Source organism: Melanerpes formicivorus, unplaced genomic scaffold, assembly GCF_026170545.1.
Source record: "Melanerpes formicivorus ecotype bairdi unplaced genomic scaffold, bMelFor1.0.p_v2 SCAF_14, whole genome shotgun sequence".
Classification (NCBI taxonomy): Eukaryota; Metazoa; Chordata; class Aves; order Piciformes; family Picidae; genus Melanerpes; species Melanerpes formicivorus.
This window is the reverse complement of record NW_027142366.1, coordinates 7,071,440-7,099,361: the sequence shown is the minus strand read 5'-3', so window position 1 is coordinate 7,099,361 and position 27,922 is coordinate 7,071,440. Positions and strand designations below refer to the sequence as shown.

Below are 27,922 nucleotides of genomic sequence, written 5' to 3'. Positions count from 1 at the left end.
TGCAGATTTTTGTGTGCATCATTGCCTGTTGAAAAATACCTCCACATGAGTGAGAAGTGTTACTGATGTGGGATAAAAATGCACTTTTGAGTTCTTGTCACCTGTTTAATATATGAATTTCAGTATTAAAGGCAATATCTCAGTGAATGGTTAGTGTTTGTTGAGCTACAGCACATGTAGAAATACTGAAATTCTTGATATTGAAGGGAGAGGCACTGAATACTTTCGATCAGTGCTTTGTTTTGGTTTTTTTTTGCTCTTATAATATTGGAACAACTGTTTGTGAAATTAACTTTTTGGAGCTGCTGATTTGTTTTTATCTTAAACCAGCATCGTTTTCAGTCTGTACATTTCTGCCTGTCATTAAATGAATTAGGTCATGAGTCATTGGGGGCACAAAAAAAGTAGATATTCTTGAAAAAGAGAATTCCATGCTAGTAAAGAGCACTGTGGTTTATTAATGAGCAAGCTACTGAAGAAAATACTTGGGAAGAATTGCTGCTTTTAGATTGCCAGCCCCTATTTTGATTAGGTAAACGAGAACCTTGCACATTTTCTCAACACTGAGAAACGACTTGGAAATTATTAAATGTGACAGATAAGCAAGTCAGGAAATGAAGAGAACAGAATAGGTGTGCTGCATCATAGAGTACTTCTTTCACAAGTTAAATTGCAGCTTTTCAGTACTGGGCTTCTGTAATACCTGTTCCCAAAGATTTACTGAAATGAAACCCCACGTGCTTAGCTTTATGATTTTGAAAGGATTTCTTTGGAAGGACTTTGTCTCAGTTGCTTGGGAATGGCAAAGTAGTGATTGTGAAAAGGTTTCTTTCTAGGAGTGTATTTCCAGGTAACAGATACTGTCATTGCTATTTTTAAAATTACAGCAGCTGCTCTGGAAAGTATTTTTACTCAGCATTTCATGGGTGTGTACACAATTGACATCCCCTTTTTTGCACCCATAGCAGGTACAAGTGAACTGGTAATGCTAAGCCTGGATCTTGTGAAAACTCGCTTGGCTGTGATGAGTATGGAAATGAGGAAAAATTTTATACAAGCTATTCTGACATCCCTCATTGAAAAATCTACTGATGCCAAAATTCTTCGTGCAGTGGTGAAAATAGTAGAAGAATGGGTGAAAAACAATTCCCCGATGGCAGCCAATCAGGTACCTTGAGAAGATGAAATTGTTACTGGTCTCAAATATTAAATGAGTGCAAACCAGTGTTTCATAGTTTCATTCAGGGTTGGAAGGGACCACAAGGATCATCTAGTTCCAACTCCCCTGCCATGGGCAGGGACACCCCACACTGGATCAGGCTGGACAGAGCCTCATCCAGCCTGCTCTTAAACACCCCCAGGGATGACGCCTCGACCACCTCCCTGGACAACCCATTCCAGGGCTTCACCACTCTCATGGTGAAGAACCTCCTCCTCGCATCTAGCCTGAATCTCCCCACCTCCAGCTTCATTCCATTCCCCCTAGTCCTATCACTACCTGAGATCCTGAGAAGTCCTTCCCCAGCCTTCCTGTAGGCCCCCTTCAGATACTGGAATGCCACAATTAGGTCACGAGTTTAAAATTCTCTGGCATATATTAGAAGGAGAAATGCTTGAGTTATTTGTCAAGAACTGTGACCTTCTACCAAGCTATTCTTCAGTCCTTTAGAAGTCAACGAGTGGGGTAAAGGATGGCTGAGGTGTGCTTTGAAATGCTCCAGTTCCATGCAAGTTTTCAGATGAGCTGAGGAAATTAATCATGTCTTCTTTTACCACAGACTCCTACTCTCCGGGAGAAGTCCATTTTACTAGTGAAAATGATGACTTACATTGAAAAGCGTTTTCCAGAAGACCTTGAATTAAATGCCCAGTTCTTGGACCTTGTTAACTATGTCTATAGGTAATTACAGCTATTAATCATTTGTTGCAGCTTATTGGTTCATAATTTGTACCATACATGACCTTTCTAACATGCCATTGGTCTCTGTAGGTCTGAATTTAATGATTTTAATTTTTTTTCCCCCTAAAATGCAAAATTAATTCTTTTCACTGAGACGACAATATATAATTACTGAAGACAGTTTGAATATAGAAGTGCCCTATAAATAATTTCCTCTTTGGCACTGCTGAAATATCTCCGCTACCCCAAGCTCTTCCTTTCCCAAGATACCAGAGCTTCCTCGTAGCTGATTTGTCTTCTGAACACTGTGGTTACAGGTGAAATCTGTCTTCACATCCATAGAGTATGATGATTTTGATGTTTATTTTCTTGGAATTGTATTGTAGGATGTACTTTCAGGAGAGTTACTTGCTAAGTAATGAAAAACACACAAATAGTTACCTTATCAACAGATGCCAGGTGATTCATTTGGTGCTGGTGTGTATTTTGAGTTGGTGTTCAAAGCCCTGGTGCAGATGTGGTGGTCAGAAATTGTCATCAATGAATATAATTTCAAACAGAATGCAGATGTGGCTGGATTAGTTGCACAATTATCACAGAATATCTAGTTGGAAGAAACCTCAAAGATCATCCAGCCCAACCTTTGAGTCACCACTAAACCATGTCGCCAAGTGCCCGGTCCACCTGCTTCTTGAACACCCCCAGGGATGATGACTCCACCACTGCCCTGGGAAGACCATGCCAATGTTTGAGAACTCTTTCAATGAAGAAATTTCCAGCCTAAATCTTCCCTGGCACAGCTTGTAACCATTTCTTCTAGTCATGTCACTTGTCATCAAGGAGAAGAGGCTGCCCTCTCCTTGCTGCAACCTCCCAGTTGTAGAGAACAATGAGGTCTCTCCTCAGCATCCTCTTCTCTAGACTTGAACAACGCCAGCTCCCTCAGACACTCCTTATAGGTCATGCACTCCAGGCCCTTCATGAGCCTCACTGCTCCTTTCTGCACACTTTCCGGCATCTCAGTGTCCTTCCTCTATTGAGGGGGCCCAGAACTGAACACAATATTTGAGGTGTGGCCTCACCAGTGCTAAGTACAGGGATATGATTGCCTCCCTGCCCCTGCTGACCACTGTTTCTAACACAAGGCAGGATGCCATTTGCTTTCTTGGCCACCTGGGTGTTGCTGACTCACCTTCAGTCGACTGTGCCCTCAGGTGCCTCTCCAGGTTGCAGCTTTCCAACCCCACATCCTCAAGTCTGTAACTTACCATGGGGCTGTTGTGACCCAAGTGCAGGATCTGGCATTTGGCCCTATTAAACTTCATACAATTAACCTTGGCCCATGGGTCCAACTTGTTATTATGGTAGGATTTTATCCTGAAAGAGTTTTTCACACTAGTTCTGGGGCAGTTTCCTAACAAGCAGCAAGGTTTTCTTTCCTGTTTCTTTGAAAATGCCACACCTGGATGTGTGTCACACCACGTGGGCTGCTACAGCATATCACCTCTTCGGGTTTTTAGTGGTTTATATGCAAAACCTAGAAGACATCTTGTTCTAATGTCCCTGTTTTTTCATCTTTATTTATTTTAGGGATGAGAATCTCTCTGGGAGTGAACTCACTGCTAAACTGGAGCCAGCATTCCTGTCAGGTTTGCGTTGTGCCCAACCGCTCATCCGAGCAAAATTTTTTGAGGTCTTTGACAATTCAATGAAACGTCGTGTTTACGAGCGCCTGCTTTATGTGACCTGCTCCCAAAACTGGGAAGCAATGGGGAATCACTTCTGGATCAAACAGTGCATTGAGGTAGGGAAATTATTGGTGTCAGAGTCACAGAAACAGTCGGGTTGGAAAAGAAGGACATTGAAACACTTGAATGTGTCTAGAGAAGGGCAACAAGGCTGATGAGAGGCCTTGAGCACAGCCCTGTGAGGAGAGACTGAGAGAGGTGGGATTGTTTAGCCTGGAGAAGAGGAGGCTCCGGGGTGACCTCATTGCCCTCTACAACTACGTGAAGGGTGGTTGTAGCTGGGAAGGGGTTGGTCTCTTCTCCCAGGCAGCCAGCACCAGAACAAGGGGACACAGTCTCGAGCTGCACCAGGGGAGGTTTAGACTCGAGGTGAGGAGAAAGTTCTTCACCGACCGAGTTGTCCATCATTGGAATGGGCTGCCCAGGGAGGTGGTGGAGTCACCGTCCCTGGAGGTGTTCAAGAGGAGATTGGACGTGGCACTTGGTGCCATGGTCTAGTCATGGGGTATGTGTTGATAGGTTGGACTCGATCCGTGAGGTCTCTTCCAACCTTAGTTATACTGTGATACTGTGACCAAGTCCAACCGATAACCCTGCTCTACATGGTTCAATCCTAAACCATATCCCCAAGCACTACATTCAAATGACCTTTAAACACATCGAGGGTTGGTGACTCACCCACCTCCCTGGGCAGCCCATTGCAATTCCTGACCATTCACTGTGAAAACATTTTTCCTAGCATCCAATCTAAACCTACCCAGTTGCAGCTTGAGGCCTTCCCTCTTGTTCTATTAGTAATTACCTGTGAGGAGACCAGCACCAACCTCTCCACAACGTCCTCTCAGGTAGTTGTAGAGAGCGCTGAGGTCTCCCCTCAGCCTCCTCTTTTTCAAACTAAATAGCCTCAGCTCCTTCAGTCACTCTGAAATACAGTTACAATTCAAAAAAGAGATTTTGTTCCTCATTTATTTTTTTTTTTTGACTGGGTGTAAAAACATTATGCACTGTGCAGTCTGTATTAAAGCTAAAAATACTAAGCCTGTCGCCTCCGAGACTTCCTGTGGTGCTTCAAAATAAATACAGTGTCTAACCCCATGAAATGGTGGTGCTTGGTAAGTGGCTTTAATTATCAACCACTAAAATCTATTTTCTCTGTGGAAAGCTTAATGACTGAATGACTGGGTTAATGCTTCTTAGGAAAACCCATTTCTTAGATGGTGATTATACAAAGTACAAGAATTGTTATAGCAGAAAACTGTTAAGGCTTGAGCAAGGGCTCTTGTGCTGTGACAGTTGTTAAGTGGGATTATGTTGAAATGAAATTGCATTTTTGGTTTGTTTAAACCAAGATGAGGCCAAACCTTTTTTTTCTTTTCGGTAACAAGTTTTATATTAAAGCATGAATTTAAAGCATCCTGTGAGGATAACTTTATACTCTTAAAATTATTAAATCTCTTTCCAGAGAGATAAATAAACCCACTGGTTTGTTGGTCCCCCACACATCCTTTTTGGGAGGACTTTTCACTGTAATGGTGAGAGTCTGTGTACATTGATTGAGAACACTAAATATACCTGCTGGAAAGTACAAAATACAGAACTTAGGCATAGACAATTCCTATCTCTTCAGCATTTTCAGGAGAAGCTTGAAAAACTTTATAAACTTCAAAATGGTCACAAGATGTCATTAGATTAAGGTGGAGATGTGTTAGTGCATTTATTGAATAAAGGGGATAAATGGGCCTTGAACATAGAATCATAGGATTGTTAACGTTGGAGGGGACTTCAAGGATCATCGAGTTCCAGCCCCCCTGCCATGGGCAAGGACCCTTCACACTAGAACGGGTTGCCCAGAGCCACTTCCAGCCTGGCCTTAAAAACCTCTAGGGATGAGGCTTCCACCACCTCCCTGGGCAACCTGTTCCAGTGTCTCACCACCCTCTATGGGGAACAACTCCTTCCTAACATCCCATTTGAATCTACTCATTTCTATTTTTTTTTCTATCCCTCCTAGTCCTATCATTACCTGACACCCTAAAAAGTCCCTCCCCAGTTTTCTTGTAGGCCTCCTTCAGATACTGGAAGGCCACAATAACGTGTCCTCAGAGCCTTCTCTTCTCCAGACTGAACAGATAACTATTAAGCCATAGTGAAGTTTTCCTTGAAATATTGCCCTGAGATATCTATTTAAAAACTCTCCTTGCTTTTTAATATCATAGCTCCTGCTGGCAGTGTGTGAGAGAAATACTACCATTGGGACAAGCTGTCAGGGCGCTATGCTGCCCTCCATCACCAATGTTATCAACCTTGCCGACAGCCACGATAGAGCGGCGTTCGCTATGGTGACCCACGTCAAACAGGAGCCTCGTGAAAGGGAAAACAGCGAATCCAAAGAAGAGGTAACTTGCAGGAGATACTGTAGGAAGAAATCTTTTTGATGGTGTATAACTCTTCATCAAGCAAATTTGGAGAATATGTCTTGTAGAATTAGTGAGATCTGCAATAAGTTGATCGGAAGGGTATTGTATATTTGTATGGCAAAAAAAAAAGGCAAAAGTGCTTAGAAACTGTCTGCATGCTTTGAGTTGTTTACTTCTGTGTAGGATGTTGAAATAGACATTGAGTTGGCTCCGGGAGATCAGACCAGTACACCTAAAACTAAGGAGCTTTCTGAGAAGGACATTGGCAATCAGCTGCACATGTTGACCAACCGGCATGACAAATTTCTTGACTCTCTTCGAGAAGTGAAGGTTGGTACAGGTCGTTGGTTTCCTGGCAAATCACTTTAATACTGAAGTCTTCAAACTGACCTGACATACCTTTTTTTCTTTCTTTTTTTTGTTCTTTTCTCCTTTTTTCCCCTCACACTTCTGATTTTTGATTTGATTTTTTTTTTTTTTAATGTGGATGTCTCTTATAATTTCTTGGTTGCATAGGGTAAAAAATTCTTAAGCCTTCACTTAATCACTAGTTGTTACTGTATCCCTTTCCTACAAAGCTAAATTTCATCCTTCTCCATCTGTAAGTATTTTTTACCATTTCAGATAAGAAAATAGCGATGACAAAGTGCATGGAATCAAAGCAGCACATCAACATCTTACGTTTAAATAACTGCTAAGGAGAGAATTTTAACTGAAAGCTATGTTGAAGTGGTTTTCACAGTAATACCATCTCTGCAATCTTCTTGATCATTTCTATTATCAGTCATCAACTTTCTCTTGTTTCTTTCTTTTTTTTAAAGGGCTACAGTAAAGTGAAATAGGATTGAATTCTTGTCACAGTAGTCAGCATTGTTAAAGGACACATTCTTGGCATGTTGGTTGTCAAAGGCATTTGCATTACTGCTTAAACAACTATGTAACTGTGAACTGTTTTTCCATAGTACAAATGGTGTTTCTCCCATTTATATACATCTCTTTCTTCTTGTTTCTAGACTGGAGCATTGCTGAGTGCCTTTGTCCAGTTATGCCATATTTCTACACCTCTAGCAGAGAAGACTTGGATACAGCTTTTTTCACGACTTTGGAAGATCTTGTCGGACAGACAACAGCATGTGAGAATCTCTCCTCACGAGTTCCTCTTTGTAAATGACTGATTGTGTTTGTGTGATAAGTGACTTGCTCAGTTCCCTTGAGAAATTTGCCATTCTTTGTGGCTAGTGGATGCTGTGCATTTCTAGCAATACATCTTTTGAAAGAAGTAAGGTCCTTCAGTTTGCTAAGAGAAATATGCTTAAGAAATGATTATTCCCTGTATTAGCATGATGTTTAATATAAATTGTCTAAGTGAAGAATCCAAATGAACAGATAGCTGTTCTTCTCTTATTTTCTTCTAGGCTCTAGCAGGTGAAATAAGCCCTTTCTTGTGCAGTGGTAGCCATCAAGTCCAGCGAGATTGCCAGCCGAGTGCCCTGAATTGCTTTGTGGAAGCAATGTCACAGTGTGTTCCTCCCATTCCAATCAGACCTTGTGTCCTGAAATACTTGGGGAAGACTCACAATCTCTGGTTTCGTTCTACCCTGATGCTGGAACATCAAGCCTTTGAAAAAGGACTGAGTCTACAGATTAAGCCTAAACAGACAACAGAGTTCTATGAGCAGGAAAGCATAACTCCTCCTCAGCAGGTAGTGTTATGTTAAATGAAATACCTTAGGAAATTTTGTTTTTTGTAATTTAATTCATTGGGGTAGACAAGCAAGAATCAATGTGCAAACCATGGGGGTTTCTTCTGTCATGTCAGTGTTTTTGTTCTCAGTACTTGGATGTAACTATTGCTTGCCTTCTAGAGCTTTTAGAAGAGTTTGTATAAACACTGCACTATTTGCCTCAGTGTAGAACATCTTTTCACTGTCTACTGTGTTTTGTAAGGACCAGCTTGACTCTGAAGAAATGTGTGCTTACCATTCTAGGAAATACTGGATTCCCTTGCTGAGCTGTACTCCCTGTTACAAGAGGAGGATATGTGGGCTGGGCTGTGGCAGAAACGTTGCAAATTCCCAGAGACAGCAACAGCTATTGCCTATGAACAGCATGGCTTTTTTGAACAGGTACACTCTTGATGTGAGAAATTATTTGAATAATTTTACTGTCAGGATAAATATTCTGGTCATCTTCTGAATATTAATAAACTTTGGTCTTTGGAAAAAGGAAGAGCCACAGCTTCTCTCCTGGCTAAAGTATTAGTTTAAGGCCATGTAATACCTAGATACAGTGAGATTTTTGAGCACATCCCTCAGTTATGTATGGCACTTGTAAAGCTATCAAAAGATGACTGTATTAGGCTGGATGTTAGGAAGAAGATCTTCATAGAAAGAGTGATTTGCCATTGGAATGGGCTGCCCAGGGAGGTGGTGGAATCGCCATCACTGGAGGTGTTTAGGATGAGACTTGATGGGGTGCTTGGTGCCATAGTTTAGTTGATTAGATAGCGCTGGATGATAGGTTGGACACGATGATCTCAAAGGTCTCTTCCAACCTGGTCTATTCCATTCCATTCCATTTCATTCCATTCCAAGTTAACACACCAATTTCTTTTTTGTTTTTTTTCCTTAAAACTTAGAGAAGTTTTATCACTTCTTTACTTAAAAGAAAAAAATGTTGAGTTGATGTGTATATAGAGGATGGCCTAATGAAATGGTTTGACTTTTATGTAGGCACAAGAAACGTATGAAAAAGCAATGGAAAAGGCTAAAAAGGAGCACGAACGGAGCAATGCTTCCCCTTCAATCTTTCCTGAGTATCAGCTCTGGGAAGATCATTGGATTCGGTAAGACCTTAGAGCAGCTGCAGAACAAGTATTTACCCCCTGCAATAAAAGTTAAAATACCCTGCTGGTTTAAAGCATTAGTTACAAGAATAAACTTAGCTGAGCACTTAGCTCAGACACAGGGGAAACTTTAAAGGGAATTAAAAAAAAAATTCATTTTTTGACTCCCTTAACAGACTTTCAGATGTGATATGCCTGAAGTGTTGTAAAAATGTGATTTGCTATTGGTGGAAACAGACTGGAGCTAAAATTTGTTTTTTCCTGTTTAAAATGGTTGTTCTGGGAGACACAAAACGCAGCTCTTCCCTGTTCACTCACTTCTGTATTATAACTGGTAATAAATAGATAAATGGTCTTCCCATCTGGATAAAACTTTTGCAGTGCTTGCAGAGCTGTTCATAGACAAACAAATATGCAGATAATATTTTGATACACAGCAGTTATAATCACTTTCATCAACACTGCCTTTGATTTTCTTAGCTGCTCAAAGGAACTGAACCAGTGGGAACCCTTGACAGAATATGGCCAGTCAAAAGGTCATATAAATCCTTACCTAGTGCTGGAGTGTGCATGGAGGGTCTCAAACTGGACTGCTATGAAGGAGGCTCTGGTGCAGGTAAGTGAACCCTTTTTATACTGACGTTTAGTTTCTTTCTTCATTTTACAAATAACATTTTGACAGGTCATCATTACAGTTCATTTGAGATGCAGGGAAATGCTCTGTGGAAGTTTCCTTTGGTGTCCCAGCACACAGCTGGGTATTTTGGCAATTGAAGCTTCTCACTTCAACAGACAAACTTGGCTCTCTTTTCTTTCTCTTATAAAGCTGTGCTGTGTAAGAAATTTAGCCAGGGCAGGTAATAAGTCATTAAAAGTAACATGTGCTTGCTACAGAAGTGTGTGCCAGCAGGGATATGTGGAGAAACTTAAAATGGGACCCTTGCAACTATATGCCATAACTTAACACAGTTTTGGAGAGGGACAATGAGCTTGGGAAGCAATGAGCAAAATATAAGGTGAAGATGAGGAGGTTGGAGGAGTTGAAATTTGACTGGAAGTGGCAGGGATAACTGGGTAAATAGACTGAAGCAAGAAGTTGAAGAAAGTGATTTCCTTTGATAAAGTGTAAAGGACTTTATCCTTTACAGATAAAGCAGAGAAGGAGAGAGGCATTGAATTAAAGTTGCAGGGTGCATCAATGAGACTGGCTGTGCAGGAGACAGGATTTCAGGTGACTGGCAGAGAGAGATGGGGATTAGACTTGAACAAGGATTACAGAAAGGGATAGGTTACTTCTGGGGAAGAAATACTTTTATTCTGCAAAAGTAGGTTTATCAAGGAAGTAGAATCATAATGCATAAGCATAAGGGCATGCTTAGCATTTAGATTATTTACTTACAAATATATTTCCCCAACAGTTTTTATGTATGTAATGTTTATACTAGAATGCATGCAGGTAAAGATGGTGAGACTACATATGAGTGGGCTTTTGTGAAGTGGCACTGTTGAAATCTACAGTGTTTACTGAGAAAAGGCTAAAAAGTACTTTTATCTCCTCTCAAATCATAGCAATTTATGTATGGTAATCTTTGTGGTAGAAGTTGGTATCATCATGGTGATGCAGAACTCTAGATACATGTCTATGATGGAGAGTGCTGAGGCTCCTAGATTGCACTGGATTGAGTTGTCTATTTGATGCTCTGTGGAATAAGAGGACTTGAGTATGAAGTTTTCTCTGATGTTTCAAGGTTCCCTGAGAAGCTTAATCCATTGATAATTATACTCTTAAAGTTTACAGAACCATAAAATAGTTTGAATTGCCAGGAACTTCTGGAGGTCATTTGTGCCAATGCTCCATTGAAAGCAGGGCCCAAGTAGATCAGATTGCTTTTTGTAGTAGAGTTTAGTGAGAATTGAGATGTCACAGTCTTTCTGGGCATACTCTTCATCTGAAGTAGCATAGGTGTGCCCTATAGGTTGTATCTTGTTTTAGAAACCAGCACTGTACTTTGCTTGCTTGTGTGTGGCAAGGGAGTCAGTTATCATCTTCATTTTGTAACGGGTAATATGTATTGTTTGTACTTCCCTCCTATTGACCTTCCTGATTCATTATTGTGTTCATTATTGTGTTCTGCTTGTAATTCATTTTGCTGAACAGCATGCACTTGTAAAACATTTAACCTTCCTTGTGTCCTTTCCTGGGTTTGACTCAGGAGTCTGTATTCTGTGCTGTCCATGTGTTTGATGATTGAATGCTGAGTAAAGTTTCGGCCATTAGCAAAGAGTTTGAAGGTGGGGGGCACACTACATCCAGAAAATAACACTATGAAAAGATTTACATCTGGAAGATCTTTTTTTCTTTCCAAGAATTTATATATTTTTGTGAGTGAAGCTTAAAGGGCTGTAAATACACAGACACAGCCCTTCTCCCACTCCATTTTCTGAAAAGGTGCAGCAGGAAGTCTGTAGGTACTTGAGAGTACATTTTAATGAGTTCTTCCACATGCAAAAAGCTGGCCATATTTAAAGTATCTTCTTCCTTATCCTTTCTTAAGCATCTTCTTCCCAGGCAAATGACAGACTTCTCTGCTGGAATCACCAGGAGATGTTTCTGGGACTTTTGTTTTAACTCTTTGTGCAGTGTGTCTGCTCTATAGAAAATTGAAAACTTTTGTGTCTTAAAAAAATATTTACTTTTTTTTAAATGTCAAGAAAATGCACCCTCTTGCCATGGTAAATAGAGTTGTTCAGCTGTCATTAGTTAATGTAGAAGCATAAACCAGAAGCAGAACTAAAACCTGAAAGGTGAGACTGCTGCATTAAATCACAGCAGAAAGGAGCTCGCTGATCTTCATTGCTGTGTACTGAGACATTACTGGAATTACTCAGCTAAAGATGCTAGGGTTTGGAATAAGGGGGTGAATTGAATATTTAAAATACAATTTTACTGGCAAAGCTTTGAGGAGAGCCTCAGGCAGTGATTTCTCATATTGCAGAGTGAGGGGGAGAGAAGAATTAGTCCCTAATTTAATGGGGGGTATATTGTTTCATCAGCAGTGTTTCGATTTGGAACTAATACCTAGCAGTTAATAGCATTACATGTCAAAATGATAGTTGACTGTCTACTTCCATATTTGCTAAAGATTAAACATGGTTATGAAAAATGCTGAGCATCCTTTAATTCCAAGATCTTGCAGGATTAAGTACAGAAAACATCCTGAGAGCGTGCTTCGTTTTGACAACTTTGTCTCACATGATAAATACACTGAGCTGTGTCTCTCTTACTGGTTTCAAAATCAGACTGAATATTACATTTAAAACAATGCACTATGGTTATTCTTCTGTAATAGTTTTGTCAGAAGGGAAAATAGGTGGATGCAATCAGTATGCTTCACTTTAAAGGCTAAGTTATGAGAAACAGTAGAAGTTGTTTAATTGAAGTCAATGCAGTCTTTTGATGGAACCTAAATTGAAGGTGTCCAACCATTGCAACATCTGAAGTGGAATTTTCCATTCCTGTAGTACTGATGGTTCAAATTAAGTAGATGTCTCTAAAACTGCATTTTATTGTTTATCAGCCCATGCAAAGCCACATCTGAAAGTAGCAAGCTTCATATGCTACAAAAATTTCCTTACAGGTTATATTAACATTTTAATTAACTTCTTTTGTTCTTGCAACAATTGCTATTGTGTGTCCTATTTAAGTGTGTGACTTCAGAGGCTAGTGATAGAAATAGTGTTATCAGGGTAACATAAAAACCTAAAATAAGAACTGTGGTGTACAGTATATTATAGACCTTGAGTTTGAGCAGAATGAAATGGATCATGTCTGACAGATTCTAGTTTTGGAGATTTGCAAGTTGAGTAGAAGTGACAGCCAGGAGTAACTGCTGATATGCTGTAGTTGCAGCTACATTAAATGAGATATTTCCAGTAATGAGACATTTACTAAACATCTGAGGAGAAGATGTTGCTGAAGCCATAAATGGAACATTTGTGGCTCTGCTCAGATTCTTATAAAAGTGTCAGGGCATGTTTGCATAAATATTAGAATGTGAATGAATAATTGATTCTATGCTGCTATACTCACTACTCCAGCTTTATTGCTATTCTTTGATATGGCTGGGGTTTATCAAGTTCCATGGTTGGTACGCAAGAGAGGTCAGAAAGGATGGCAAACACGGATCAGTTTTTGTAAATCTTTGTGAAACATTTTTAATAATCTACCTATTAAAGTTGAGCTATTAAAATAGTGAGTGGCCTTTGATAGGACCCAAGACTCATTTCCACTTGCTCACATTACCATTGTGCTTAATGATCCAGTAGATAATGTAATAAAGAAAGAGATTATTTTCACTGTGTAAGTGTAAGGTTGCTACCTGGCAGTTTCTCTTTGCTGGCTCAGGCATAAAAGTCAGTTGAGGATAACAGAAATAACAATTGTAATGGTTAAGATACAGTATATCAACAAGAGGATAATGCAGAGGGATTTCTGTGCTGCATATCAAACCATAAAGGGTTTGATGTAAAAGGGAAGAAGATTTAAGGCCTGCAGAGTCAGCTAGTGAGCATTGGTTAAGTGCAGGTTGACTGTAAAATACTCACACAGGTTGGTTGCCAGGCCTTTGCTGGTGTTAGTTGCTGTGTTTCTGATGTTTCAGGATATTAAGAAAAAGGTATGACTTTGACATAAATAGAAAGGTTAGTTGTAGATTACTTAATGTGAATAAACAGTTAATATATTTTTTAACTTAGTAATGTCCTGGAGCAGGCAGTTAGGAAGCAATATGCTGGCATAATGTGCTGACATAGGGATGGGATCCTTTTAGGTGAGAAGTTGACATTAGTTGTTCTGGAGCCCCTGAAGCATTTCAGAGGTGGTTTATGTTCTCTGCTGAGAAACATCTTTTTACACAGGGTGAAGTGGTTTGCAGTGAGCTTCATGCTCCTGTTGCAGGCCTGCTTTCAGCTTGCTCAGCTGTCTCTGAGCTACCTCACAGTTGTCGGTGTATAAATACCCTAGCAGCAGGTTATATGGAGGTGCTTCTACTCCTGTGCTGAATTTGCAATTTATTTGCTAGCCTGCCCTTGAGTAACTTCCAAGAGAGCTGAACCTCTTCTCAAGGCAAAATTTTTGGTATTTTATTCTGATATTTTTAGAAAATCAGCTAATTTTTGTGGGGAAAAAACCCAGGTGTTCAAGAAGGCTTTAAAAAAAGTAATTGAAAGTCTACATCTGAGCATGAGTGATATTTACTAGATTGTTGGGTTTTGTTTTTTCCCCTCTGGCTCTCAGGTGGAGTTGAGTTGTCCAAAAGAGATGGCTTGGAAAGTGAATATGTACAGAGGCTACTTAGCAATCTGCCATCCGGAGGAGCAGCAGCTGAACTTCATTGAGCGCCTGGTGGAGATGGCGAGTAGCTTGGCTATTCGCGAGTGGCGAAGGCTTCCTCACGTGGTCTCCCACGTTCATACCCCACTCCTCCAGGTAAGAAGGAGAAGTCTTTTATTGCCACTTGTTTTCCAGTTGCAGGTTTCAGAGCTTCCAGTATTTGTGAGTGTAAGCTATTTTACAGCGTGGTACTGACGGATTTGTCCGAGTGGTGGTTTTTATGTTAGAAGTTGCAGAATGTGCATTTTGAGTTGGATTCCTTTTAAAGTTTTTTTTTTTTTTTTTATAGTTTACCTGAATCTCTTCTTTTCTGTTTGTGGCATGGAGAGATAGCTATTTAAAAATTTATCATGTGGCTGTGTTTTCTTTGTGGGCTAATGCACAGTGCACTGCAGCACTTAGAGATCTTGAACGCTGAGTGGGTTTTGAAGTGGGGTCCATTTTGGGTGGGTTTATTGCTGCATTATGTTATTTGCAGGAACGTTGAAATAACCTCCAAAGTGTTCTTTTCAATTAAAGATGTTAAATGTGGTATGGAATTTTGTCAGCTCTATGCCTATATATTTTTTTTTAATCTTGTTTTTATTTTTTTAAATGAGGGTGTTAACAGTTAGCTCAGGATTTAGAAATGCTGATGTTACTTTGAGGAGTGACAGTCTCAACAGGCTGAGCAAGGTCTGAAAATCCCCATGGCTGAAGCATTAGGGTCAAAGAACCAAAATCTGTCAATAGTCTGTTATTAGTGAAGAACTTTACAGGTGAGCTGTAGTACCTGTTGGGAAAGATGTTGACTTGCTGGAATGTGTCCAGAGGAGGGCAACAAAGCTGGGGAGGGGTTTGGAGCACAAGCCCTGTGAGGAGAGGCTGAGGGTGCTGGGGTCGCTTAGCCTGGAGAAAAGGAGGCTCAGGGGAGACCTTATGGCTCTCTACAACTACCTGAAGGGAGGTTGTAGACAGGTGGGGTCTGGTCTCTTCTCCCAGGCAACCAACACCAGAACAAGAGGACACAGTCTCAAGCTGATCCAGGGGAGGTTTAGGCTGGATGTTAGGAAGAAGTTCTTCATAGAGAGAGTGAATGCCCATTGGAATGTGCTGCCCAGGGATGTGGTGGAGTCGCCCTCACTGGAGGTGTTTAGGAAGAGACTTGATGGAGTGCTTGGTGCCATGGTTTAGTTGATTAGATGGTGTTGGATGATAGGTTGGACTCAATGATCTTGAAGGTCTCTTCTAACCTGGATTATTCTAGTGTAGTCTAATCTATTCTATTCTACCTTTAGGAAAAATGCTGTAGCTTTTGGCCAATGTGAGCCTTACCTTTCCTTTGGCATTTCTACTGAAAGAAATCCTGCTGCAAGGAAGTTTTTCATCTCCAGGGATGAAATTCTAGAACATCTCAGAGCAACATAATCTGAACTTTTGTAACAGGGATGCAGTTCTTGAGAGAACTCAGAGATCTGTAAATGAACCTTACTTGTGGAAATGAAGAGGACCCTTAGGTCTACTAAAATGACTGCACTTGTGGATGGAGCATACACAGCAGTCCATACCTTCAAATTTTCATGTTATAAATTGATGTGTCAGATCAAGTGAATGAATATGGAAGTTTTCTCCATGTTGAGACAAACTTGTTGAGTAGATGGGTGCAATGTTTCATTTTCTTGAGCTCATACAATACCAGTAGAAGGCCTTAGATGAGTTCCTTCCTGCTAAATTTTCACTGATATTTCAACTCTTTCCTCCCCTAAGCCTGTCAATATCTGCAGCATGAAAGGATTAGTATTTCAGAATAAAGTATTTAAATGCTTTCAGATATCAATTAAAAGGAGCTTGAAAAATAATCTAATATGTATATGTCCCTCATGAAGAAATGATAAATTAGCCAGTGACTGACAGGGGTACAAATGCAGCCATGAATTTGCACTGCAGTAATTACTTTTTTTTTTTGGGTAGTATCAGATAGTATGTGATTAAATACCTGTGAGAAAATTAAATTTACATGATGAATGGGTGTAGGATGAAGGTTAAGCTATTGTGGGAGCTGATACTGAGATGATTGTAGAAAATATTCCTCTGTTTAATTCCTTTAGTTTCTAGAGATTTCTCCCAGTAAATTCCCCTTTTTTTTCCTTTTAAGTTATCTTATTTGGTTGATTTAACAATGGATACAACTATTATCTGCCAAGGGGTAGCTCAGAGAATACTGCACTGGTTTTATTGTAGTGCAGGTAATTAAGTTCCATTAAAGTTTGTGCATCTTCTCTTCAGGTGGTCGGAGTTTTAAGAAAGGTATCCACTCCCTTTAGTAGGTTTGATTCTGGAGACTGCTGCCATCTTCTGTTTGCTCATCTCATTAATTTGAGGATAGCAGATGTCAGAGAAAAAAAACATTCTAACCTTAACTTCATAAAGCTAAGTTCTTTGTGGTATCTCTAAGTAACACCTTCAGGAGTATGTAGATAGTATTTCTGTACAATCAGGCCTTCTGTCAAGAAGTTAGGTTGTGACCAGGGAACTCATATTGGTCAGTTCTGTTAAAAGTTTTGGGGTTTAGTTCTTAAAAGTTCTCATAAAAGTTGTGTTTAAGGTCAGTATTTTTATTTGATCTTTGTATATGTATATATTTATTTATGCTTTTCTGTGATGAGGGTTGATGTAGTAGGTTCAAACCTGTATGCTACAATTTAGAATAGAATTAACCAGGTTGGAACAGACACATTTGAGATCATCAAGTCTAATGCCAACCTGTGGTTGTATTTAGATGTGAATGAGAAAAGGATGAGAGTGAGGAGTAGATTCCAGTTGGTGTGGGTTGCTTTTGATTTTGTTTTTGTGTTGTGGTTTCATTTTTTGTTTTAACTAAAAATGCACTTCTTAAAAGCAAGACTCTACCCTTTTGAGGTATCGTTTGTGAAAGCATTAGTTGTTCAAAATAGAAGAAAGGATGAGGGAATTTTTATCTTTAAACTGTCAAGGAGAGAAATGTCATAGCTGCCTAAAGTTAAACCTAGCAAGCAAAGCCATATATTACTGGAAGAACCCATTAAGTATGGATCTGTAAATGTCTTTTTGCCACCAAACACTGTTGGGACACTTAAGTTTTGTCAGAATTAGGTGTGCATGGAGTAAACTGCTTGATACTTATAATGCATCCCTGGAAAAGAAGGGAGCCTGGAGTTATGCAGGGAAGTTTAGGCTTGAGGTGAGGAGAAAGCTCTTCACAGAGAGAGTTGTTAGGTGTTGGAATGTGCTGCCTGGGGAGGTGGTGGAGTCACCATGCCTGGAGGTGTTCAAGAGAGGATTGGACATGGCACTTGGTGCCATGGTTTTGTAGCCATGAGGTCTTGGGTGACAGGTTGGACTTGATGATCTTGAGGTCTCTTCCAACCTTCTTGAGTCTATGATTCTATGACCTATTGCAAGCATCTAAGAAAGTCTTTGTGGCATCTTTATTTTAAAACAAAGAACTTGTTTGTTAAGATTAGCAACCTCTTGGTATAAATTTTGTGCTGGTGATTCAGTGGATGGATTCAACATTTCAGTCAGTGACTGAGGTGTCAAATCAATCTCATGGATTTTTTTTTTCTTGCTATTTTGTTAATGCTTAGATCAGTTAAAGATCATTTATGAGACTAATAGTCAGGTCCCTAAAACAGTTTTGTCTTGAAGATGGCATCATTCATAGAAACCTTTCAGGAAACTGGTTAGCTTATAGTTTCATAGTTTCATTCAGGGTTGGAAGGGACCCCAAGGATCATCCAGTTCCAACCCCCCTGCCATGGGCAGGGACACCCCACACTAGATCAGGCTGGACAGAGCCTCATCCAGCCTGGTCTTAAACACCCCCAGGGACGGGGCCTCGACCACATCCCTGGACAACACATTCCAGGGTTTCACCACTCTCATGGTGAAGAACCTCCTCCTCACATCTAGCCTGAATCTCCCCACCTCCAGCTTCTTGTACAGTCTTTGATATTTGTATTGTATAATATTTTTTTAGGCAGCACAGCAAATAATTGAACTTCAAGAAGCAGCCCAAATAAATGCAGGATTGCAACCAACCAATCTGGGGAGGAACAACAGCTTGCATGATATGAAGACTGTTGTAAAGACTTGGAGGAACAGGTTACCGATTGTGTCAGATGATTTATCCCACTGGAGCAGCATTTTCATGTGGAGACAGCATCATTACCAGGGTAAAACTGCCTGGTCCAGCATGCATTCATCATGTAATTTTCCAGACAATGCATTGTTTGAAATAAGTTCTTTGTATGTTATTGTTTTTGTGTTAAACACCCAGGAATGTTGTTGATTTTTGCCAAGTGTTTGTTTTGTTTCAATTTCCACTGAAGTGTTTCGCTGTCTTTAGTCATCATTGTGTATATATTGCTGTGTAAGAGAGTACTGTATGTAACATTTCATTTATAATGACAAACATTTCCTCTTTTACTTCTAGCCATTGTAACTGCATATGAAAATAGTTCTCAGCATGATCCTAGCTCCAATAATGCCATGTTGGGAGTTCATGCTTCTGCATCAGCGATTATCCAGTATGGAAAGATTGCTCGAAAGCAAGGGCTGGTCAACGTAGCTCTGGACATCCTGAGCCGCATCCACACCATTCCAACCGTCCCCATCGTGGACTGCTTTCAGAAGATTCGCCAGCAAGTCAAATGCTATCTCCAGCTGGCTGGAGTCATGGGCAAAAACGAGTGCATGCAGGTACGGTTGCTTTATCTCTGAAGTTGTTGCTGCAGCTTGGAGGGCCACCAGAGATGTTGGTGCTCTATCCAGAACAGGGGCTGGATTGCACTGACCGTGCATTGAGTGTAGTTGTTCAGGCTGAAGAAGACTCCAGGGAGACCTAATAGCTGCCTTCCAGCACCTGAGAGAGGGCCTGTAAGAAGGCTGAAGAGGGACTGTTTACAAAGGCCTGTAGGGATAGGAAAGAGGGGCAGTGGTTTGAAACTTGAGAAGAATGGATTTAGGTTGGATGTTAGGAGGAAGTTCTTTACCATGAGGGTAGTGCAACACTGGAACAGGTTGTCCAGGGTGGTAGCTGAGGCCACATCATTGGAGATATTCAAGGTCAGGTTTGACAGGGCAACCTGATCTAATGGGGGATGTCCTTGCTCACTGCAGGGGGGTTGGACTAGATGACCTTTGGAGATCTCTTCCAATCCAAACTATTCTATGATTCCATGATTCTGATACTGGGAATATATTAAAAATAAGCTGAATGAAAAAAATAAAGTGTAAATGCTGTGGGGTTTTTTTGAAATCTTACAAGATAGGTAAGTGGAAGAGACTTTGAAAACCATCAAGGTTGGACTTGATGATCTTTGAGGTCTCTTCCAACCTTGGTGATACTGTGATGGGAAGAAACAACTCAATTGCAAGACTAACTGAAGCTCTAAATCAGTTTTGCGTGTCACTCATGAGTGAAGGATGCTGGCAAAGTGCATTGCAATTATATGTGTTACAATGAAAGGGAAAAAGGTGATAAGCAAAACAACTGACATGATCATAGAATCATGAAACTGAGAAACTTTTTAAAAGAAAAGTGAAAAAGATAACTTGTCACTTGATGAACATTGCTTATAGTATCTTGATAGTTTTGCATAGGCCAGTGGAAACCTAAAATTGTTGTCAGTTCAGATACCAGAAACTCCTGCTGTTTAAATTTCAAGAGGATATTTTTGCTGTTTCAGCTTAAAAACCCCTTCCATTTTAGAAGGCTTTTCTAACTAAGGCTTATTTAACAGGGCCTTGAAGTTATTGAATCAACCAATCTGAAGTACTTCACCAAGGAGATGACTGCAGAGTTTTATGCTTTGAAGGGGATGTTCTTGGCACAGATTAACAAGTAAGTGTGTTGGCTGGAAGAGGCACTAGCACACATCTGAGAGAAATGCAGCTGAAATATTTCAACACAGTGCTTGAGCAGGAAAGCTGTTCCATGTGTTTATACCAGCATAAGATTTGTCACAACTGCATAAGAAAGTAAAAGTAATGTTCTTTGTGCTATTTTTTGCTTTAAGCTGTGAAGCATATTACTGTTTTGAGGAAGCTTTCTCCTTAATTCACTAAATATCTCAACAGCCAGATTTCGTTTGGTGATGCCAAAAGACCCCTTCAGATTTCAACAGCTTTTATTATGCATGGTAATTAAAGGCAATATTCTTACATGTTACATATGGGTGGAATAATTCCTTTACCACTACATTGTGGACACTTATGGAATGAAATCCATCAGGTTTGAAGCTGTGCACTGCAACCTCACGTAGCAATTTAAGTCAGGAAATGATGAATATCTTCTTCTGTGGATACAAGAGAGAATTTTAAACAGGCAGAATGCAATTACTTTGATGAAAAGTGCAGTGGGCTTTTTTTATTGCCATAAGTGAGCTTAGCTTTAGTTTAGATGTAAAGAGAAGAAATTGTACCTCCCCTGGCTTTTAAATGTTTTTCAAGTTCATGCAGATAAAGTAAAAGGCAGCTAAACTGTCTCTGTTCATTGTTCCAGAATAGGCTGGATCAAGGTTTCTGTTTAAAACATGGTTCTGATGTACTTAAGTTTCTTAATCTTACTGATATAGAGGCATTTTTTTAATGCTGCAGTTGAGGTCAGGAATTAGGAAGGCTGCAGTTAGGAGCAACAGCAGCGTTGAACCTGAGAATGTGTGACTGCTGATTACCTGTGTGTCAACGCACTGGGAAGCTAAAGGTCACCTCTGCTCTTGCATCTCCCTGTGCTGCCCATTTGCTGAGCAAGGTGATAGAAACCATTTTTAAAAAGTCATCTCAGGTGTCAAGAATGATGGATTGTAGAGAAGGAGAAAAGAAAACCTACTGAAAAGTCCCCTTTTTATGAAGGCGAAGCAGTGATACAAAGTCATCTATCAGGCTGCTGCTGTGGTGCTTCACTTCAAAACCTCTATCTAGGGTGCAGAAACCTCTGAAAGAAGTGACATATTAATGTAACACAGAAGTGAGTATATACTTTTAACTCAGCATCTAGCCATTTTAGTTTACCACTGTAATCCTCCAAGCTAATATTTTTATATTAACCCCCCCAACTTTTCAGTTAAAAAATATCAGTCAAACAAGGATCACTTCACTGTTGTATGATTTATTTCAATGCTTATTCTCCTAAAGGAGAAATGAAACACTTTCTCTTAATAAGCAGTCCTGGAAAGCTTTAGAAGTTTCTTCATTTCAGTAATGTGTTTGTGAGTTTCTCATCCTTTACTTTTATGCCTGAAAGGTTGCATGGATTCACGGGCTGTATAGATTGGGATGAATCATACCAAATCTTGGACTAGGAACACTTGAGGAAACCTTGAGATTTCAAAGTATCAATGAAATAATCTCTCTATAACCAAGAGCTGTGTGAATAGCCCTCATATTCCCTCTCTTTTCCTGTTCAAAGCTATGGAGAGGACTTTTTCTGGGTGATGTTGAATGTAAATATTTTGATGACCTTGGTTGAAGATCAGTTAAGTAAGATAGAGTCCTCCAAAAGACAGCTAGTATAACATCTTTCCAGGGTTGCTTTTCTGACTTCCTTTTCTGTTCAGCAGAGCAGCACTTTTTAATGCTTTTGCCCTTCTTGTTTTACCATTTCTCTTCTTTCTCCCAGTATCATTCCTTGGGTTGCAATTGGCAGTGCACTGGAAGCTTTTTAGTTGTTTTCAGGGAGCATCTGGAGTTCTTGGGCACCTACATAAATGTTTTCATTGTGAAGCATTTACTTTCACAGCTGTTGAACTTTAAGACAAAACAATCATAAGGGACCTAACTAGAGAACTTTAAGATAAAGATGCTGTTGGGTATTAAGAAAGTAATTGAGTACCATATCAGGAATCTGGCTCCAACATCATCTACTTACTTTTTTTTAGTATAAAAGCAATATTCCCTTACTTGTCACAATGCAGGTCTGAAGAAGCAAACAAAGCTTTTTCTGCAGCTGTACAAATGCATGATGTGCTGGTGAAAGCCTGGGCAATGTGGGGTGATTACCTGGAGAATATCTTTGTGAAGGAACGCCAGCTTCACCTGGGTGTCTCTGCAATTACTTGCTACCTGCATGCATGTCGTCATCAAAATGAGAGCAAATCAAGAAAATACTTGGCAAAGGTAAGATATAGATGATTTAAAAAATAATTGGAGCTCCACCCCTTCAGAAAAGGCTGAAGTAATGTTCAGTGCTCAAATCTGTGCACTTAGAGCACAGATTTCATTTAGGTGGAAGGTCTGTGTGTGTATAGTCGCTGTGGGGTCACTTCACATAACTCATCTTGGGTATTTCCACTTCACTGGGATATCTAGGGTTTTCTTTAGGTATGGAACCTTTTTTCAGGAGGAAGGGAACATATCACATCCAGTATTTCTACTGTGTAATGTGGTGTAGCATCTGTAAAAAGGCATCCTTTGGTCCTTTTGAAAGAAGCATAATTTATTGTTTAGCATTACTAAGAATAATTCATGTTAACTTTTACCTCAGTGTTGCCTTTTATTCCAAATGAGCCTTTTCTGTAGATGTTTACTCTTAATTCAACAACATTTCAGCCAAAAAGCACTCTTTGTAGTATGCATTTCTCAGTATGGGGATATTTAATTTCTCTCATGAAGAAAATCTAATATGTGATAACATACTGTGGTGGAAGAGAGTCTGTTTTCAACATGAAGCAAACAGAGACTATTTTTTTAGCTTAGGAGTTGGCCTCAATGGCACTCTGAAGATTATTATTCTCCTTTTCTGTTAGTGATTTTTCAGTCAGTGCCTAATTTATTTGCATTGAAATTAACCTGTAGAAAAAGTCTCATTAGGTGAATAGTTACAGTAAGTAAAACCACCCAAAGAAATCCTGAAGTTCTGTCATTAATTTATCTGAATAGAGTATTTTAGGTTTTATAAACTTGCCTCATTTTCTTTGCCTCTATCTTGTTTCATAGCAAATAGAATGTTTACATTATTTTTTTTTAACATCCTTGAAATAGTCTCTCTGAAGGGGAAAAAATGGCATTGGCCAGGCATAATGAATTTAAGGTCTTGCATTCAAGGCAGCCTAGAAAGACTCCAATATCATTAATAAAATATCTGTGGGGTTTTGTGCATCATGATGATTGATGTGTCTTGAATTGTAGTGCTGAGATGCCCTCTTGCAATTCTCTTTCAGGTGCTTTGGCTGCTGAGTTTTGATGATGATAAGAACACCTTAGCTGATGCAGTAGACAAGTACTGTATTGGGGTCCCACCCATTCAGTGGTTGGCCTGGATTCCGCAGCTGTTGACATGCCTGGTTGGCTCAGAGGGCAAACTCCTCCTGAACCTCATCAGTCAGGTACAGCAGTTAATTGCCAGTTCACTATTGTCTGCAATCTTTGTTTTCAAGATGAGATACAACTATTTTTCAAAGCAAGCTAAGAAAGTGCCAAGCTTTAAAATGCCATTGTTTGCAACTGTTGGTGAGTTAAAGAGATTTATAATTTCTCTCTGTGAGTAGAATGCTTTAAATTTCAAACTGAGTGCTACTTAATGAGATGAAATCCAGGGAAATTGTATGCCATATGTGCATGAGGCATTAGGGCTCTCCCTCTGGAATTCTGTTACTTACTTTTTTTATGAACATTATCAAACACATTCAGAAATCCATATTTAAATGCTTGTAACAGGAGTAAGGATAGAGTTGTTAGCTTTAGGGACTAAAGGGCAAAGTATTTCATTAGTTCTTTGGGGTTTATTAGACCTGATTTTACGTAACAAAGCTTTGTCTGTCACCATCAGAAATCTTTACTGGGGCTTGGTAAAATTTCACTTGAAGTTTAGCATGAGAAATGAAGAAACTGACTTCCTGGATTTGTATCTCTGAACTGTCAGATAGGAGTTTTGATTAATCTTGCTTTGGGATTTAAAGATTTTTGCTGCCTATTGCTGTCAGCTTTGAAGCACAATCCGAGAATAGAACATACCTCTATCTCAGTGTGAAGTTGGTTTAAATGTATCTGTAGACTAAGGGAGAAAAAGTGACATCTTTCTGTTCATGTGTTTTTTAGATACTAGCTTGTTACTGCTTAGTGCAGATGTGGTTTGAATGTTTCTTCAGAGATGTTAGCTGTTTATGGTCCAACTTCAGCTCTGTTGTAGCATGTGCACAACCTGGGACCATTAATCTAAAAATCATGAAGTCTTATTAACATAAAAGTGAACACATGAAATTCTCACAACAGCCTGTACCCCAGGCTACTTCTGTCTGCAGTGCTCTACTGTTTCCTGAAAACTTGCAAAGGACAGCTACTGTGCTGAATTCCTCACAGTATTCGTCTTTCCTTCCCTCCACTCTTGATTTTTGAGACAGGGACTTGATGACCTGTGTGGGTTCTGTCCAGCTTGGGATATGCTAAGATTCTCTTCTATCCAGTGCCTTTTTTTCTGTCTCTTAACTTCAAAGCTCTGAAAAGGTGTATTTTTGCAGGAAGAAAACATGTGCATATGTGCTTGTGTGTGCATTGATGCTTGTGCACATAAATCTAGCTCATTATGCCTGTGCATAGGTATGTGTTTCATTGCCTCTCCCCACAAAACTAAAATGAAGCTTGGAAATGACCATGCACCAAAACAGCTTAAGAAAGAGAAGGAGCTAAGGCAAAATTTCTGATGCATAAAGCTTACTGTGCTCAGATGGCTTCTGACAGGAGACAGACAAAACTTTTTTTCAGTGAGTTGTAGACACTTCTTATTTGTGGAGATCTGGATAAAATGTTTAGAACTGAGTGCCTCATCAGAAGTACAACTGTAGTTGTATTTTGTTTATTGTTTATGAGCTTAGGTTCATAAATATAAGACATTTTTTTTTGTTCTTCTTGCCTTTAAGCTTCAGACCCATAGAAGAACTGTTTAAAAAAATAGCAAATTTTTGGTGTTACTAATTCAAACTCTGAAGTTTACAGAAGTACTACAACCTAAACCTTACAACTGTCTTCAAATAATTCCCTCTTGAATTACAACAGGAAGCATATGTGTGTCAGCTTAGTTATTTGCCATAACTGCCATATTACTGGAAAGGTAAATGCCATTGCAAAATTCCTGCCACTTGCCTTAGCCATTTCAGTGGAGAAAGCATAGATGAGTTAGTAAAATAATGGCTGAAGAAACCTCTAGTCATATCTTAAGATGTTCTCTGTTGTGGGCAGTACTTAGGCATACTGCTTCTTTCCTTTAATAGGTACTGAGATCTACAGATTGTAAGGTGGATGCTGAATGTTAATACCTCTTAAGTGTGGTGTGGTTTTTGTGTTTTTTTATTTTTGGGTGGAATTGGGATCCTCTTTCATTAAGTGCCACAATTGGGTGGAGTAAAGTTACTTTCTAATGGGCCTTCTTATCAAGTATCCTGGGGTTCACTGGGAATTGTGGCTGATTTAACAACTAACCACTGTCATTATGTCTGCTTTTCATCCATTAGTAAGATGTCTGAGCTGCCCCAGCTGGTGCTCTGGCATTATGCTGTTTTCAGGTTTATTAGGCAATATGATCTGGAAGCCCTAATTAGGTAATGCCTTTAACAGTATGCATAGGGAGTTACCATTTCATCCCCTTTGGATTTCTTTTACTGAATTTTTAATGTCCTAGTTTTCCATAAGCTGGTATTTTAAACAAGAAGCTGATTATTGCTGAATTGCACTCATTTACAAAGAGTTTGTGTTGGTCTGGTCTGTATTCAGTTATCCTTAACTGAGAAGTATGTCTATCTCCAAATAGGTGGGAAGAGTCTACCCCCAAGCTGTCTACTTCCCTATCAGGACCCTCTATTTGACCTTAAAGATAGAACAACGAGAACGCTACAAGAGCGGTGAGCTTGATAATGATCAGATTGGTTTGGCTCTGTCACTTAGTTCTGATTTTGAGTTTCTCCTGATTTTACTGGGAAAATAGAAGATTAGAGGACTGGAGCACCTGTCTTAGGAGGAGAGACTGGGAGAGTAGGGCTTTTAAAAGAGAAGACTGAGTGGGGGGTCTTATAAACACACATAAATATCTAAAGGGTGGAGGTTACAAGGATGGGCCTGGACTCTTTTTAGTTGTGAACAGCATTTGGAGCAGAATTTTCTCTCTGAAAACCAAATGTTCTCAAATTTTCTGAAATGTGATAGGTAACACATGATGAATACTGCAAATCTAAAGCAAATTCTTGGAACGATTTCTTTCATTTCATGCAGCCACGTATCAAGTTCACAAAAGGTAATTTAAAAAAATTTTTTCCACTTTGCAGATTCTGGGCAACAACAGCCAAGTTCAGTTGGAAATCAGTCCCACTCTGCCTCAGATCCAGGGCCAATCAGAGCCACTGCACCAATGTGGCGATGCAGCAGAATTATGCATATGCAGCGAGAACTGCATCCAACGCTTTTGTCTTCTCTGGAAGGCATTGTGGATCAGATGGTCTGGTTCAGAGAGAATTGGCATGAAGAGGTATTTGCCTTTAATATATCTTCCCACCTACATGTCATCTAAGGAAAAGTTAACTGCAAAATATTTGTCTAGAATGGCTGTTTCAGTTACTAAAGTGATGTTTGTAGAACTCATTGTTCTGATGAGGGTTTTAAGGAGCCTGATTATTTCTGGAAGCTATACAGAGGTTTCCCTAAACTATTAATTAGATGAATGGCTCCTGCATTTAAGCTGTTGCTTCTGCTAACTGAAAATGTCTGGTTCTACACTGCTTCACAGATAGCTGTTCCCTTCTTGGTCTGGTGGTGTGTGACAGGTGGTGATTATTGCCTGAAGTTTGAGCTAAAGCTGAGGGACATGCCACTCCACTTCTATTATTTGCCTCTTGAAGTGTCAGACCCTTCTGTTCTGTCTAACTAGAGCAGTGTTTGAATAGGTATTGCTCATGCCACATAATTTTCTAATATATCACAAAATACAAAATCTGAAGCTTTGCTGCCGTTGAAAGAGGAAGGTGTACTTTGTGGTGCAGCATTGCCACTGCTCAGTTTGGTCAGTAAGAATCAGTGCTGTCATTCTGACTGAGCCTCTGATGCAGTTTGAAAATACAGTTTTAAATAAATGTTTCCAAGAGGATAACTTCAGTGTATAAAAGGCAGTGTGGGAATAAATACTTGGTGTCAAATCAGAAAGCCTAATTTTTTCTGACTGTTTTGTCTTGTCTTTATGTTTTTTTCATCCCTAGGTTCTTAGACAACTGCAGCAGGGCTTGGCAAAGTGCTATTCAGTTGCCTTTGAGAAAAGTGGAGCTGTTTCTGATGCCAAAATCACTCCTCACACACTAAATTTTGTCAAGAAGTTAGTCAGCACTTTTGGAGTAGGTCTGGAGAATGTCTCTAATGTGTCCACTATGTTTTCTAGTGCAGCCTCAGAGTCACTAGCTAGGAGAGCACAGGCAACTGCTCAAGATCCTGTGTTCCAGAAGCTAAAAGGGCAATTTACAACAGGTAAGTGGTTAAAAAACTGGGTTTTAATCTTAATTGTAATCTCCAGAGAAATTTCCCTCCCAAAGTTCAACTGTGAAGGTATTCTGCTCTTTTCTTCTTCTTCCAATATTTTTCTGGGTAGAAAATAAAGAAAACACCACCTTTCTGTTGTTCACTAAACCT

At 39.7% G+C, this 27,922-nt stretch overlaps 1 protein-coding gene across 3 annotated transcripts in view; it reads left to right on the top strand.

Moving 5' to 3' along the window:
- TRRAP (transformation/transcription domain associated protein) overlaps positions 1-27,922 on the top strand; it is a 97,805-nt gene that overhangs the window by 50,343 nt on the left and 19,540 nt on the right. For 2 of the 3 annotated variants that reach the window (XM_068146749.1, XM_068146748.1), the window contains exons 48-66: positions 966-1,168; positions 1,779-1,900; positions 3,491-3,704; positions 5,865-6,044; positions 6,249-6,395; positions 7,079-7,198; positions 7,481-7,768; positions 8,054-8,191; positions 8,798-8,910; positions 9,391-9,526; positions 14,207-14,398; positions 18,300-18,495; positions 18,756-19,021; positions 20,065-20,165; positions 22,237-22,438; positions 23,482-23,646; positions 26,064-26,154; positions 26,575-26,774; positions 27,499-27,760. In XM_068146749.1, coding sequence (XP_068002850.1) covers positions 966-1,168; positions 1,779-1,900; positions 3,491-3,704; positions 5,865-6,044; positions 6,249-6,395; positions 7,079-7,198; positions 7,481-7,768; positions 8,054-8,191; positions 8,798-8,910; positions 9,391-9,526; positions 14,207-14,398; positions 18,300-18,495; positions 18,756-19,021; positions 20,065-20,165; positions 22,237-22,438; positions 23,482-23,646; positions 26,064-26,154; positions 26,575-26,774; positions 27,499-27,760 — 3,336 coding nt within the window. Of the gene's footprint in view, positions 1-965; positions 1,169-1,778; positions 1,901-3,490; positions 3,705-5,864; positions 6,045-6,248; positions 6,396-7,078; positions 7,199-7,480; positions 7,769-8,053; positions 8,192-8,797; positions 8,911-9,390; positions 9,527-14,206; positions 14,399-18,299; positions 18,529-18,755; positions 19,022-20,064; positions 20,166-22,236; positions 22,439-23,481; positions 23,647-26,063; positions 26,155-26,574; positions 26,775-27,498; positions 27,761-27,922 lie in introns of all 3 variants that reach the window. The other variant, XM_068146747.1, reaches the window with a different exon arrangement.